At 39.3% G+C, this 16,752-nt stretch overlaps 2 protein-coding genes across 4 annotated transcripts in view; one reads left to right on the top strand and one right to left on the bottom strand.

Annotated features, from left to right (window-relative positions):
• Positions 1–11,342, bottom strand: part of Cdc40 (cell division cycle 40) — a 47,735-nt gene extending 36,393 nt beyond the window's left edge. Inside the window, exons 1-2 of one of the 2 annotated variants that reach the window (XM_004637492.3) lie at positions 11,058–11,342; positions 1,431–1,517 (exon numbers count right to left, since the gene is read on the bottom strand). In XM_004637492.3, the coding sequence (XP_004637549.1) occupies positions 1,431–1,517; positions 11,058–11,246 (276 nt within the window). In that variant the 5' untranslated portion in view covers positions 11,247–11,342. Of the gene's footprint in view, positions 1–1,430; positions 1,518–8,716; positions 8,743–11,057 lie in introns of those variants that run through there. The other variant, XM_023722328.1, reaches the window with a different exon arrangement.
• Positions 11,343–11,690: 348 nt separating this feature from the next.
• Positions 11,691–16,752, top strand: part of Wasf1 (WAS protein family member 1) — a 103,505-nt gene continuing 98,443 nt past the window's right edge. Inside the window, exon 1 of one of the 2 annotated variants that reach the window (XM_004637490.1) lies at positions 11,691–12,249. The gene's annotated coding sequence lies outside the window, so the exon portion shown is untranslated. The remainder of the gene's footprint in view (positions 12,250–16,752) is intronic. The other variant, XM_023722320.1, reaches the window with a different exon arrangement.

Here is a 16,752-nt window from a genome sequence, read left to right as displayed (position 1 = left end):
TCTCTCTCTCTCTCTCTCTCTCTCTCTCTCTCTCTCTCTGGTATAGGGTCTTACTACATAGCTCAGAATTATAGTGATCCTCCCATCTCAGCTTCCCCAGGTCCTTGTGCTTGTGAGGCAGCTTAGACCACTGAGCTATCTCCCCAGTCCCAGTGGTACACATTTTAATGGCCAACTTATAAGCGACTATTGAAACTGAGGCAGGCCAAGTACATGAAATAGCTCTAGGATTCTGATATATCATAAAAAAGGACAACTACTATGTTCTACAAAATGAAAAGTACTGGAAAAGATCAAAATACAGTAAGACATAACTCCTCACATATATCATTTAAGAATTTCTTAAAGATTTTGCTTCTGGAGTCTTATTTTTGGTTTATAATCACAATTTCATTTCTCTCTGGTTTTTGTTGTTTGTTTTAAAGAAAGGTCTCCCTATGTAGTTCAGGCTGGCCTTGAACTCTTAATGCTCTTTCTACTTCAGCTTCTCAAGTGCTGGGATTACAGGGGTGTGCCACCAGATCTACAATTACCTTTTTTTGGCCTCTCTTCATGAATAAGCACTTTCCAATTTTAATATCTAGAAACGTAATTTTTCTACAAACTTTTCCAAATGAACAATATTCAAAGATATTTATTTGTTTTAAACAGGGTCTCCCTGTGCAGTTAAGACTAGGCTTGTCAAGATCTTCCTGCCTCAGCCTCCTGAGTGCTGTGATAACAAGTGTGTGCCATCACACTCCACTCAAAAATATTTCTTAAATGTCAATAGGAATTGTTTCTGTTTTTTTCCCCTCCATTTTAAAAGTCTTTCTTTCTATATTTATTTTTGGGGGCCAAGGATTGAACTCAGGACTCTGTGCTTGCTAGGCACGTACATATGCTACTGAGCTATTTCCTCAGTCCTCTACCATCATTTATTACCAAGAAAAAAGAACTCAAGATAGTACTTTGTTTCACTCAGAGCATTAAACCCTATGACTATGTTCAAATAGTATGTTATTATAACAATGCATACTGTGTTAGTATTTGTTAGTAAATGTTTCATAATATACTTCCCACTGATAGTAAGAGTTCAATCCCCAGTACTGGAAAAAAAATTCAGAAAATATTATTCCTTATAGTTAATTATAATATTTTCTTATCAACGCTGAGAGGAAGATATCAACCAAGTTCACATCTAAGAATCAGATTATTTTCAAATTTTCTTTTTCTAAAGATAGTTTTATACTAGATATTTATAAGTAGACAATCAGTGGATTTTCAAAATAATCCCATAAAGCATTTAGATTCTGGGCGATTGGGAGGTCATATTTTCTGAAAACTTAAATATACTTTTTGAAAAAGCTTTTAAAAACTCAACAACCATATACCTACCTATGTACAATTCAAATACTTTAGCAAAGAGCAGAACCTTGAATGTTACTTACCTCAGGAGCAAACATGGTCTCATAGGTAGGATTATACTGAACTTCCTTGACAGCAGGGTCAAGGTGAACACCAGTCTCCAAGTCTTCCTAAAGAGAAAGCCAAATGAATTCAGAAGTTATACCAGCCTTTTAAAACACCAACTCTATGATTATTTATACCAAGATTAATTCTAATAATAAAAGATAAATAAAAATAATATGTACTAAATAATGTATAGGTACTTTTACAGGTAAAAATAACTTTTTTCAAGATACTTTATTAAAAATTTAAGAATTCTACACGATACTATGTAAAGTCTTAAAAGGAGGGTTTAATTCTTCATTTTAATTAATTCAAGACTATGACTTCAAATTCAAAATAGGTACTTCTTTTTTATTTAGTAAACCTATTTAAATGTGTAACCAGATGGCACTCAGTTGGGTACAAGGAAGCGACAGGGCTTGAGCCTTCTAAACTTACAATTTTTATAATCCATGTCAATGTTTCAACCTTCTTAAATTCATTCCCAAAGATAATGAACACAAGAGTCTCATCTTTATGGAAGAATCATTAACAGTCTATTTTTTGTTAACACCACCATTCATAAACACATCAATCTCCAAATAACTGTCTGTACCGTGGACCTCCTCGACGCTAGAGACTTGCACATACCTTTTCTTCCTGGATGTCCACGAGACATCTCAAATAACTCCTGGTCATCTATTTGCCAACAAATCTAAATTAACAGCAATTTATATTCTTGTAGTTAATCAGTTGAGAATCTCTGGAGTTACCCTTGATTCCTCTTCCTCTATACTCTACATCTCATTTTTCCAACTACATTCAGAATTCAACATCTCATATCCTCTTTTTATCACGTTGGTTCAACTGAGCATCTTATATATGAAGCGGCTTACATCTGAATTACTGTAATAGCTTAAAGTAGCCTAACTGCTTTTTGCCCTTGTCCACCCAGAGCCTCACTTATGCTTCAGGCTATGTTACTTCTTTGCTCTAACCTCTTGTTAGCTTTACCGCTCAGAGTAAAAGCCTAATAAAGGTTTACAAGGCACATTACAGTGTTCTCAGGAAGTTGGTACATTTTCTTAAGGTAGTTTACAGGGCTTTTTGTCTTTCTGTACTGTCCTGCCTGAGAAATCACATATTAAAAGTACATTAATTATAAATGCTTTCTCTTTAGTTAGGGCATTCAAATTATATTTTGAAAACTTTTAAAAGTATATTTTAGTATTAGACTTATGAAATTGCTGCTATAAAATCAAAGACTGCAGTCTAACTGGTCAGAATGTACCCTTCATGATCTGCCCCAGCCTCCACAACCTCGTCTCCATCCAGTACCATGCCTGTGCTCAATGGCACATTTGCTGCTCTCAGAAGATGCTAAAGTACAATTCTCCCGAAGAATTCTACCTGGCAAGGGCAAGGTCCTGAGTTTGATCCCTGGTACTACAAAAAAAAAAAAAAAAAGAAAGAAAGAAAAAGTCTACACTTACTCTTTTTAGAATACTCTTCCCTTGACTATTCACAAGGTATTTCTCCTCCCTTCTAAGTCTCTGTTCAATGTTTTCTGCTTTCCTTTTATAATGCCTCATTTTTTTCATTATATTTACTATCACCTGACACATTTATTATCTATCACCTTCCATTAAAATGTAAGCACTTTGCTATGCGTCAGTATACAATCAATTCCTATGACTATTACAATCATATTATCATCTTTATTTTGTTGGGCATTGGCTGATGGTAGGATACATCCATTAACAGGATGCAAAGGCAATGTAAAGTAACACTGCAAATTCTGAAAAACAGGGTTTCACAAAGTTGACAGTAATACTAAAGAAGAAACAGTACCACAAACAAAGATAAAGGCCAGCCAATGACCGAAGACTAGAAAGCCCAGAAGGAAACAATGCCACAGGCACAGCTATTGTTTCAAAATCCTACTAGTATTTTACTGTATTTATTTATTTGATACAGGGTCTTGCTACACTGTTCAGACTCATAGTGGTCCTGTTTCAGGCTGGTTTCCGCCCCAGAGTTCTTGGGTCTGCGCTACATGTGGCAGCAGGGAGGTGCTTGCCAGGCAGGTGCTTAGACCACTGAGCTATCTCCCCAGCCCTAAAATCTTACTACTATTAAAGCATCTTACAGTGGCCCCTACACCAAAGCAGGCTGCTTTTTCATTTTGTCAGAGATAGAGTTCATCAGGTAAGACTTCCTTAAACTTACTTCTTCTTTAGTTTCCAAATAGTACTTTGTCTTTTTATTCTCATAACTTCAATTATTTTGTGGCATTTTTTTTTCAGCCTTGACCCTAATCCTGGCCTCTGGATCCTCATATCCAAATATCTACTAAATTTCATTATGTTTGAATGTCACAACATCAAACACTATGCTACAGAGGATGCTGTTCCCCTCCATAACTCTGCTTTATAACAAACCAGTTACTGAGTAGGATTCTACCTGTGAACATTTTTCCAGCAATCATACTTCCACCCACTGCCTCCATATCCCAATTGCCACTGTTCTAGCTTAAAGCGCCATCATATCTTGCATGCACACTACACCGCTCCCTTATCAGGCTTGCTACATACACACTTTTGCTTACCATACTACATTCATGGCTGACTTCTAAAACACTGCAAGCACTTTGATGCTTCCTACGCTGCTAGCAATGTTTCTGACTTGTGTAACAGGCGTTTACTTTGTTATCTGATAATATGTCATCCCTGCTCTAGGAAATCTGCTCTTTTGTCCACAGTCCTAAGTAATGTGTTCCTGGCAGTACCGGTAATATATTATTTGCACATGCCTTTGTTTACATTTTATATTCTCATTGCCTAGGAGAATGTAGAGCCTTTAGCACATGTTCCAATAAATATGTTAAATTAAATAGAAAAAAAGGCAAATCATAGAGAAATTAAGTAAAATAAGGATAACTAAAAATCGCTGGCTGTAGCAATTTCATCACATAAAACCTCTGCCAGAGTGATTTTGGTGCTGAGGAGGACTGTGGAAAGACAGTGACAGGGGCATTTATATAAATGAAGATTTAGAGAAAAAAAACAATACAACTCTTCCCAAGACATTTGGTAGTTAGAAAACAAAACAAAACATAAAAACAAAGAAAAAAAACCCACCCAAACCTGAAGAGACGTGGTGTCAGATAAAAGAATTTCTATGATAAACTTATTTTTCTTCATCCTTAGGATGAAGAAGTCAATAAAAGCAATCATATTCCAAAGGGAAAGAGGCAGCAGGGAAAAACGTAGGAGCAGGAAGGGAAACTGAAGACCTGGCTATCCTGAAGGGAGTGAAAGGACACCAGCTTATAATAAAGAACTGGAAGACTCGCTTCTGAAAAAGCGGTCTGTCTTCCAGATGAAATAGATACTTGCAGATGCAGGGAATGACAGGAGTCACAGCTGATCTTCATATTTTCTTCATGTATTCAGGGAACAGGCACTTTCACAAAGCACTTCAGGCTCATTTATTCACTCAATACATACTGTGTACCTACTATGTGTCCAGCACTATTCTAGACCCACAGAAATGGACAAGGATAACTGTCTTTGTGGAGTGTATATTCTAGTGGGATAGACAATTACAAATCAATCAGTCAATAAACAATGTGCAAGAAGAGGGTACTACCAAAGAAATTCAGCAACACTGCTGATCTAGCACTGAGGCAGACACATCATTTTGTATAATTTTTACATTTCTGTGAATAAATATTTCCATGATTAAGTCACATACTCCTGTTATGGTTAGTCTCTAGGTGTCCCCCCAAAGCCTCATGCAGTCATGGGGCAGACTTCTAGAGTTTGTGATTAACTCAAGAGCCACTGGAATTATGATCAGGCTGGGATTATGAGTTGTAGTACTGTTGGGATTATGGCTGTGAGTACTATACAGAGCCTGGGGCAGATAGCCTGAATGCAACTTAGGGGAGACAGACTTCCTCTCTGCTCCGTTTTGCTCTCTGCTCTTTGCCACCACCATGAACTGCTTGCTGTCCTCTGCCATGTGCCACTCTGCCTTGCAGCCAGCTGAGTATGGACTGAAATCTCCAGTAGATGAGCTACATAAACCTTTCCTTCCTTCACTTTGGGTGTCAGATATTTGTCCCAGCAACAAGAGAAAAGTAACTGAGACAACTCCAATGGAACTAACGACTGGGGGAAGAGTGTTTAAAGGTACAACAAGAACTAGAGACCCTATGTAAACAAACCAAATAAATCATTGGCATAGTGACTAGACATCAGTTTGGGTTCTTAGTTGCCAGCAGCAGAAATATACATAGGTATGAAATAGAATTGAATCCTTATAACTTTCTCTTAGAATTGCTCAGAAGGGTAGAAACTCAGTTTTCAGAAAAAGGCAGAAACATAAGGTGACTATAAATGAAAACATAATCTAAAAAGCAATCATATCACTAACTAAACCAGTGGGGACATGGTTTACTGTTACTGAACAACATTACTGAAAGCTACTGCTGCCACTGAATACTGGCTATTGAAACTACTGGCCTAAAGAAACAGGTTGGCCAGCACTACCATTTAAGATTCTCTTTCCTTCTTTCTGGACTAGATATAGAACAGAAAGTATAGGTGAGTGCATCTGTTTGACTAAGCCTAAGTAATAGTCTGAGATTGAGATAAGAAAGGGAGCTTTGAGCATGAGAATCTGGGTTTTTGCCTTGTGAAGACAGGTGGTAGGCAGGGATGTTCTTCAGAGTACGACTCCTAATAAGGAAGGGGGTTCAAATGCAAGGATACTGAAAGGATGACAACTACTTATTGCCCTAGGATGCACACAAGAATCTTCACTGATTAGAGACACTCTGTTGTCTTGAGCGCAAAATAAAAACACATTACTGGGCCAGCCTGATAGCTCAACAGACTAAAGTGCCTGTTTAGGCAGAGTGCAACAGCTGGGGTTAACCCTGGTGTGCCATGCCCGCCCTGCCTGCGGGGCGTGCTGAGACGGCAAGGGAGACTGGGCGTGGTGATGCTTGCCTGTAATCCCAGCACTTGGGAGGTTGAAAACAGAATCACTAAAGTCTGATCTACGTAGTGAGACCCTGCAGACCCTGTCCTAAATATAGAAAAAAAATTACTATAAAATGAAAAGGTTACAAATAGCTAATACTGCATAAAAACTAAGTCAAATGCTTTTCTCTTCTTATTAGTCAACTTCTAGTGATAAACTTTAAAAGAACAAGAGATGTATGGGGCACAGTTGCTAGAAACACTTCACAATGTAGATCATCAGATCCTTCTAATGAAGTATGTATTTAAAATACTATACATCTGAGTTATTTTGAATGGAAAATTATGTACTTTTAAATACAAAGTATAATTAAAAAATTATCCTTTAAATAAGCAACAGTGGTGACTAATTACATAAATAGGTCACAAGCTTTGGTCCCTAATAAAAGTATAGAACTAAGCAACCCTTTAGGAAATAAAAGGTTGTTAATTTTACACTTAATTAGAACAACTTGCACAAAGCCACAACCTTGTTTTAATTCCCACTAGGAGTTCAACAACAATTAAGAATGCAATTGGGATTACCAAACAATTATAAATAATTTCTACTTAGTTTAAGTCACAAAAATTAAAGTGTAGTAACTGAAGGGGACTGTATGGTTCAAGTTAAACAGTTTATCATTTAATACTTCAAAGTTATCTGAAAACAATACTAAACATCTTTTTGTTCTTTTCACGTTGTCCTGTGTGCAAATAAGAAAAGAGACATGAAAACACAATGTAAACTGTAATGCAGACTACTAGCTAATCATTATTATAAAGTTTTTTTCTTTTTATCAGTTTAGGGCATAGGTTTTTGTTCTTCTCAGAATTTGGAAATTAGTTCCAAATAGAAAAATTCCTACAACAGAAATTTAGACAGATGTGATGAAAAAAACAGAAATCCAGATAAAGATGAGTTTGGCCCTTGACAGATGTACAGGAAAAAGGGATTTAAATTCGAAAGATGACAAATATAAGAGATACTATATCACTGAGTAGGAAATTTAAAACTATGCTTAAAAGAGACAGAATGTAAGCTGTGTTATTTTTGAAAGTTTAAAAAGACATTTAACAAGCAACACTTGGAATTGATAGAATACAGCTCATCACATTTCTCAAGTGGGAATACACCCTGCCCCCCCAGGTCTTGCTACATAGTTTAGGCTGGCCTTAAACTCACTATGTAGTCCAGGTTGGCCTCAGATTCACACAGATCCTCTTGCACCAGGCTCCCAAGTGCTGGGATTACAAGCATGTACCTCCAGCCAGGTGCTAAAGTAGTCATTTCTAAAGTGTAAAATCTGACAACATTGCAGTACAATAAAATTTTAACCAGAACATAGTTATTGTTATATACTGGAGAACACAAATGTTTCACTGACATTCCAAAATAAGAGCAGAGTGGGACTAAAATAACATGAGATGAATTGGTGATGGGCATAGAAGGAAATGTGCACTGAAAATGAAGGGTAGCAGAGTTTGGGAGTCACAAGGGATTTCTAGGCGGAAACACTAGCGTGTGCAAAATCTTAAGAGAAAGAAAGAATTTGGCAGGCTCCCCTTGCTACATGAGGAAGTTAGAAAGAGTATGGTAGCTTTGGGGAGGGAAGCAACCTGTGAAATCAGAATCTAGAAACAATATTCTACATGTTCTATGGAGGAAAGAAGAGGGTATAGAATTCAGAGACAAAACAGACGAAGTTTTTTTTTTTTTTTTTTTTGGCTACTTCAGGACGGGTCTGGTGCAGCTTCTGGAACTGGGAATTGAACTGCAGTCCTATGTGCCTAACTGTATTAGCCCAAGTGGTGCTTTAAACAACTGAGTTATATGGCAAGGCCCCAAGAAGTAGGAAAACCTGTTTGAGGGTTTGAAGGTTATATACTTGCCTCAGGAAAAATGATGAGACTCTGAACTGAGGAATGGTAGTAGAAGAGGAAAGAGGTATTTGATAAGTATCACAGGCAGGACAATCCACCCAAAATCAAAGACTGAGAGAAAAAGGAATGTCAGGAATAATTCCTGGAGAAATAAGGAAACTATGAAGACTGTGTTTATGAAAACATAGAGAAAGGGAGTAATTTGAGAAAAATTATGATAGCCAATGTTAGAGCCAACCGAATGAATAGCTTAGAGGGCTAAGGAAGAAGAGAAAGGATGACCCTTCTGTTCTCTGCTGCACTAATGGGCAGGTTGTGGGATCATTCATTAAAATGGGAAAATGAGAGGGGGATTCTGAGGAAGAGAAACTTACTTTTTCAGCACATCAGATTGAAAGTATCCAAGAGCCTTCTCAGGAGAGAGGTTTATTGGGTCTTAAGTTAGCAAGAAATTTAGCGCTGGAAATGATAGCTGACATTTGTTTACTATATATATGGCATTACTAAAATTGCTTCACATGGTTTATGACAATTTCTATAATTCTAGGAGATAAGCAGTAGGGTTAAACCTCTGAGAAGGTGCAAAATGAGACCAAATTGGCAGGGAGTACATAAGTGACTTATCCAAGGCCACCATGAAGGAAAGTGCTCAAGGCAAGTTTGAATCCTGACTGTGCTAACCACTTCACAGTGGCCACCTGCAGTCAACTGAGACTGACGATGAGGGGGAATGTGTAAAATGCCAAGTGGACTAAGGGCAGACCTGGGAAACATCGATATTGAAGGACAGTACAGAAAGGGGGATCAGAGGCTGAGCATACCCCCATGCATGTCAAAGGGAGAGAAAGACAAACTATTCAAGAGTGTCACTGGATGCAAAGACTTAAGGTGGAACCTGACTAGTGGAAAACCTGAGACATAATTCTGGGAGAAGTTTCTCAAGAGGCTGGGGCCACACTGCATTGGGCTGAGGAAAAATGGAAGTGAATTGATGAGTGCTCCAAAAGAGCTATGAGAGGAATACAAACTTAGGAGTTGTTGGACAGAAACTGGGAGTTGTTTTGCAGTAAATGCAAAATAGCAAGCATTTTTTCATGCTAGATGTTCATTTAAAAAAAAAATGTGAATGGCTCACTAAAGACCCATAGTATCCTTAGGTGAAAGCGCTAGACTTGTAGACAGCATACATAAGAATTTTGCACACCATCTCTACATCTTGAGCTAACTGCCCACACAGCTCTACCACCAATTGGTGTGTGCTCTGACCTGGCTCTAGATGCAGAAAGAACCTTACCTCAGTTCTTCAATCATACTAAACTCTCTGCTTTTTCAGGTCAGCTATGCCTGGGAACTCTCACCTTAGATTGCAATGGGCCGGTGTCTCAGTTACTTTTCCTCATTGCTGAGACAAAATACCTGACACCTAAAATTAAGGAAGGAAAGGTTTATTTAGCTCACAGTTCATGGAGGTTTCAGTCCATACTCGGATGGCTCCCAGGCAGAGGGACACATGGCAGAGAGCAGCAGTTCATAGTAGCAGAAAACAGTGAAGATCAAAGGAAAAGGCAGCAGTTGCAGCTTCTAGCCAGCCTCTTTCCCTTCCTTACATTATAAACAAGCTACCCTGGGGCTGAAGGTGTAGGACTCACAAATGTCCATGGCCCCTCTTGCATAGGATGAGAATGCTTACAAACTAAGAATCCTGGCTCTCGGCTAAGTCACTTAATTAAACCTCTCAAATGGACACAATATCAACCAGTACAGCCAGGTTCTTATTCTCAGAGATCATTCCACAGAGTACTCCTCTGACCAACCCATGTCTCCCCTTTGTCTCTATCATGGGTCTTCATTTTTTTCCTTAATAGAACCCAACTCAATCTGTAACTACTTTATTTGGTCATGTGTAATTAACTACCTTTTCCACGATGACAAGGATGTCTGGCTTGCTACCTTCTGTGGCTTCAGACCTTACAAGAGTTCCTGACAAAGAACACGTACTTAACATATCTCTTCCTTTATTACCTATTATTTAAATCTAGTACCTTTTCTTCACTGCATCAACATAGTTAAATGTAATAGCTAATATGTATTGCCCTCTTATTAGCGATCAGGTTCTGTGCGTTAAATTTGTATAATTATTTCACTTAATGGCCACAATAATTGTCTCGTATAGATAAGCACTTTAAATATTAGTCTCCATTGTAATGCTGGGCATGGCATATGCTTTAATCTTAGCACTCGGGAGGCGAGACAGGTGGACTGCAAAAAAGTTTTCAGGCAAAATAATTAAAACCCCCATTGTGCAAGTGAACCAACAGGAGGTTGTGAAATTTGTCTAAGTTCACACAAGTCCACGCAAGTGGTGAAGCGCATTTAAGAATATAGAGTTCTTCAAAGCCAAAACAAAGTCGGGCTACTGCACACTCAACTCTAGCTGGGAAATCCTTATCTAGTTTTATTTGCGTTCTGAGATTACACCTGCTCCATTCTGGTCACGTACCAAGCCAAGAATTGACGCCCCCTCGCCCATTTGTTTTCTGATGGAGAGAGGCGAGGCAAGGAGGGTTCCTTTAACTTCCACTCTGGGCTTCTCCCAAGGAAGAAGCGTATGGGAGGGAGGCGTCTCTCTAAACTCTAAAAGGCAAGCCGGGACCTAACAGCGGTGGTTTGGAGTAGAAGTCAGCTCCCGCACAGCATCGGTAGCCCAACACTCACCTTAACTGCCACCTCCGGAGCCGAGTCCACCGCCACTGCCAGAGACGGCTTGGCGGAGGGCGACTTAGTCAGGTGCATGAGGGAGTCGGCGGCTGGCAGCGGACATCGACCGCCCTCACTGTCGGAGTCCGATTCGGATCCTGAACCTGAGCCGTAGGAAGCGGCTAGAGCTGCAATCGCAGCCGACATGACGGCAAAGGATCCAAGGAAGAAACCAGGCCCGGGCGGAAGAAGCCCTGGCTCCCAGGTCCTGACAGAGTGCCACGGAACAGTTCTTTACCTTCTTTGCAAAGAAATCACTGCTAACACTGAATTAATAAATTGATTAATACTATAATAGCTACAACCTAACCTAGGGGTTTTTAAATATTTATCTAGGGCAGCAGAATGACATACGGTGGTTTACAACTTTCAGGACCTAGCTGGCTAAATGAAAGCCTGAGTTCTAAAGCATCTTAAAGGCCTGGAAGGTCCGGATTCCCAGCGGGCAGTGCGGCAGGAAGTGGAAACAGGCACTATGGGAAGTGTAGTTTGGAGGGAGGGGCGGGGCAAGAAGGGCGGGCCTCCCTCCGACCCCGCCTCTGAATGGATGGTTCCTTCAATAGGCTATCATCTCCCCTCATTCCCTAGCCAAGCACGGTTCTCCTCGTCCCCCTCCCCCAAAATGAGGTTTGGGTAATACCACAGAGCCTCAGGAAAGGGGGAAGAGCTAGCTTTCCTCCCTCGTTTGGGTGAGTGGGCGGAGGCTGCGTTTCCCACCCTGGGGATACCTGGCCCCTGAGGGCTGAAGCAGCAAGTGAGAATCTCTGGTTTGAAGACCTGTGACTGGCCCGGGGCAGCTCTGGTCGGAAGGATGGGAGACTAGTTGGAGAGAGAGCCGCGGCTCCCCCTGCTGCTGGCGCGGGTCCCCGCGCCCGGCCGTGGAGCGTCGCGCGGGGAGGGGGCGGCGGAGGGCAGAGGCGGCTCGCGCGGTGTTGTTCGCTCGCACCTCGAGCGCTCGGTGGGTCCGGCGGCCGGCGGGCGCCCCAGGCGGCATCCCCGGTGGCCCGGAGCTACAGCCGCCGCCTGGAACAGTTTCCACCCCAGAGCCCGACGCTCCCGAGGACTCTAGGTGGGTCCCCGAGCTGAGCGGACCGACGGCCGCCGCCGAAGCATGAAGAAGGGGTAAGGCAGAGCCCCCCACGGTTTCACGGTGAGCGCGAGTCTCTCAGGGTCCTTTCTCCAGGGCGGAGGTCCTGGGGCAGGAACTCCCTCTCGCCGGCCGGAGCAGAGGGCTGTGTGCGGGTTTCTGGTCCGCAGAGGTTGCGGGGATGGATGGGCGCGCCTCCCCCGCCCCCATTCCGGGCTTCCCGAGCTCCCGCCGCCCACCCGGCTGGGGGCCGAGGAGGACCGGGGCTGCCGGGGTCTGTGCTGCAGGGACCGGGGCTGAGCCCGGCCGAGAGCGGCGGGTCTCACCTGCGGCTGGGCGCCGCCGCCCCCACGACCGCCCCCGCCGCCCGGGTGCTCTTGGCGCGGGGACGCTGCCGCGGGGTGGCGGAGAAGCCCTGGCCCGCTCGCCTGCCGCGGCTCTCCGCGAGCGCCTGCCTTTGCGTGTTTGCGCCGCCGGTCCGTGTCCAAAACCAAAGGTAAAGCGAGTGCGGGCATCCTTTTATTTCTTTTTCATTTTTCCTTGTGAAGACGAGGAGAGGCGGTCCGGTCGCTTCTGATGCCGCTTAACGGGGAGGTGCCTGGGGCAGAGTTAGGCAGCCTCTCCCTCAGCTCTGGTGTCGGCGGGACTCGCCCATTGTGCCACCCAGATAATTATTCAACTATGCAGCATCCATTGCACCTTTCCCGTTTTTCTTTTCCCCTTGCTACAGCATGCCCCCTAGCTTCGACACTCTGACACCTTCCCGCACTTGCGGATGGTGAACTAGAATAATAATGAAAAGAAGGCACATCCAATCTGACCTGGACCGATTAATTAACCAGTCTCCAGCTAGAATAGGTACTTAATAGGGCTCATTCTAACTAGCTTTAAAACAAAACAAAACAAAACAAAAAACTAAGCTATACCTTGGGGGTCTACTTTAATTTTTTTTTTTAAATTTTTGGTCTTAAATGAACATAATAAGCAGATCTGATTTTTGTTCAGTAATTGAAGTAATTGGTTTATCAGTTCTTCAACTTAATATTCTTTAATTTGTGTGGTAGGTAACTTTCAGTTTTTAAATTGTTGATAGCACAAATGGAATCTCAGTTTGAACTCTTGAGCAGTATATGCCTTATATTGTTTCTGTTGATATGTTTACTTACGTTTACTATTAAATAAAGTACTTGATATAAAAAATCAAGTATGGAATAAGAAAAGTTTTGTATTTTCCAGCAACAGAATACTTAATTTTGAAACATAGTTTTCAGTTGAAAAGAAGTATTTTATATTTAAGGTGGAGTTTTAACTACCCTATTGATCATTCCCTAATTTATCTGAATTTTTAAATTGTTTTCTTTATAGTATCATGTTTTTAAGTACTTGTCATAGAATTTTTTTTTTTAACTTCTGTCTACAAGAATTAGGTTCCATATTTGCATAATCTACCTGAAGGGTGAAGTATCTTTTTTAAAAAACATAATAAATAATAATAGGTTACTTGATTATTATGGTAACTGTTTTAATCTCGTTTTTTAAAAAGTAAATGATTCAGTACAAAAAGAGCTTTGTTTTTACTTTTTTGTGATCATCCCCTTCCATCTTTCCTTGCTTGAGTCTGAGTTAACCCTTTTCATTAGAACAGAATCATACAGACATTAGAGAAGCAGTTTTAAGATGTACTTACTGGTAGCACTTGGAAGTAGTGTACACGTAAGTTGATGGTGTTGGATTAGTTGTTTGGTTGGAAAATGACCTTGCAATTTACAAAATGGACACCTTTGTGTTCTTGTTTTTAAATATCTAAATGGAGATAATACTCATTACTCCACAAGGCAGTATGCATAAATTTAGTAAAAATGTTTTTTATTTTAAAGAAATGAAAGTTTTTAAAGAAAATTTAAATATTTTGGCAGATGAATAATGAAAGTAATTCGATGTAAAATGCAATGAAAAAATATCTTTAGGTTTTTCTTTGCCATATTACAGTGACTCATTTACACTGACTTGCTTTGGATAGTTAGGGTTTAAAAGAATTTGTCACCTATCAAGGGTTTTTAATTGCAGACTTAGTATTTATCGTGACTACCAACATATAGCTGTAAATATAGGTATAGTTAATACTGTTAATGATTTGACTCATTATAAGGACAATGTGAAATTTGTGAAAGATAAGACATCCAGAAAATGTTAAAGCTGTTTGCATTAAAAAATGTTCTGATGGCAAAATCCCAAATGCATAATTGTGATAATTTGTAAGGTACCATATGGAGCTATGGTGCTTATTATTAAGATTTAACTATCTGTATAGCAATATAATAATACCATATAATACACATATGTGTAGTTTACACTTTTTATGTTTTTTATTTGTACATTTTTGTAGTACATAATGTTCATGTTCCCAGTGTGGAATTGGTACATGTGCATATAATGCATCTTAATTTCTTTTTTGTGTCCTTCCATCTCCATCTCTAGATCCTCATCTCATTTAAGATCCATCTCCCTACTTCCTATTATCTTTCATTTTGCTCTTTATTTATAAAATGAGTTTGTCATATAAAAAAGATTACTTATACATTTTTCTTAATTTTAGGAACAGTTTAATATGTCTTTTTCAAATGCTTGATTTTTTTTAAAGTCACAATAGTTAGTAGCTTTTGATTTCCCTATTGCAGGATTAATCCAGTCAATTTTCATAGCAAAAATTATTGAAAGATTATATTATTAGAATTTTTACCCAAGCAGTGCTTTTGGTTACTTTGTGGAATAACTTCATATAAATGATAGGAATTTTAAGTGTCTTTAAAATTACTTCTGTATAGGGTTTTTTGAGAATTAACTTGATTACATTTGATACTTTTTTCTTAAATTTAGCTGTCATTGTCACAATAAATGTCACAGTTTTTCTTAAACTTAGGACAGGAATTAATCTGAAGCTTACTGTCCTAAATCCAAAGGTGCTAGTGTAGTGTTCACCAAATGGCAAGGGCTGGATTTTCTTTATTGAACAAATAAATGAATAAGGAATAGCTTTTGAATTAATCCTTTGAGTGAAAAGTTTAAAAGGTAGATTTATCAAATGTTATTAATGAAACATAGTTGTCTGGAGAGAAAAATGTATTTGGAGGTTCTTTGAAACCTGTCACTTTTGCTATCTTTTTCCTTTTTTTTTTTTATTAGCACTACTGAATAATCTATGTATTGGTGAACTAAGTGGAATGTTTTCTTATCTTTCACAGCTAACTTAACAAAAATGTACAATGATTATTGTTTTCTGCTGACATGTTTTCCTCTTAATGTAAGTTTTCCAGTGAAATATTAATAAAAATTATACTACTTGTATTTTGTACTATATATGAGTATCTAATGTTAAAAAGTAATGATTTTTGAGTTAGAAATTTTTATAAAGTTGTGTTTTTAGTTTATCACACTTAGCTTATAGTATTGAGTCTCTAATTTGGTAGGCCTAGCATTTAAAATTAGTAAAATAGTTTGAAACTGGAATACATTTTCTCAGAAATAATATGCTTAGTGGTTAGATTTACTGACAGCACTCTAAATACTATTTAACCAACACTATACCTGAATTATGCTTGTAATAATGGAGAATTATAAAATATTGACAACTAATATAAATATAATAAGATAGTTATGACATTGTATGTGACATTCTTTTATCTTGTTAGTCATGATAACATTGTTAGGAGCTTGTCCACTTCCATCCACTGGCATAAAGAGGAAGCTATTCCTTAATTCACTGAGTGGTTCAGCCTTACAGCATCTGGAGCAAGAAGTTAGATGAGAGAAACTGGAAAGAGCTCAGGTCTTCTGTTGTGACTTTACCTCTCAGTCTTTGGTTTCATCAATTGTAAGCAAGAAAGTTGAGGTAGATGACTTCTGATGTTCTTGTTAGCAACAAATAAAATTCTTAACACATTGGGAATATCAGTGTAACTCCTTTTTTTCTGAGTGTTTTCCTTTTTTTGCATTACTGCTTATATACTCCTGTCAGGGAATTTCTCCTTTTTGGATCCATCTCTGAAAAGAACATGTGTTATTGTTACAGTGTTTTAAGGAAAATTTTGTTAGTTTTCTTTCCTTCCATTCATTCCTCCTCCTTTTTTCCTCTTTTCTCTTTCCCTCCCTAGATTCTCTCCTTTCCCTTTCTTTCTCTTTGTCTCTTATCTTTTCCCCTCTCTCTCCCTTTCTCTTTCTCAAAAATAAATTCCTAGCATAACCAAGAAATGGAATTAAGATTGCAGGTTAAGGGGCTCTTTTGTATGGGAGTGGTGGGGTAGGAAGCAGATCAAAAAGTGAGTTTGTGAAAGTTTTAAGAACAAGCAGAGTTCTGTTGTTTGTTTTGTTTTGCTTTATTTTTCTGTTCCCAGTGCTGTTTAGTTTAAACTAAGTGGATTTTGAGTGGTGGCAATTATTACAGAATAGGTGAGTCATTCTTTTAGGAAGGAGGGTGGAAAGATCAGGGTGCTATTAGAAAAGCAGTCATAAGACACTGCTTTGTCATATATATTGAAGTATTCTGGAGGTTTTTAATTTTCTCTCTCT

Source organism: Octodon degus, unplaced genomic scaffold (assembly GCF_000260255.1).
Source record: "Octodon degus isolate 3935 unplaced genomic scaffold, OctDeg1.0 scaffold00090, whole genome shotgun sequence".
NCBI classification, from domain to species: Eukaryota; Metazoa; Chordata; class Mammalia; order Rodentia; family Octodontidae; genus Octodon; species Octodon degus.
This window is presented reverse-complemented; position numbering and strand designations above follow the sequence as displayed.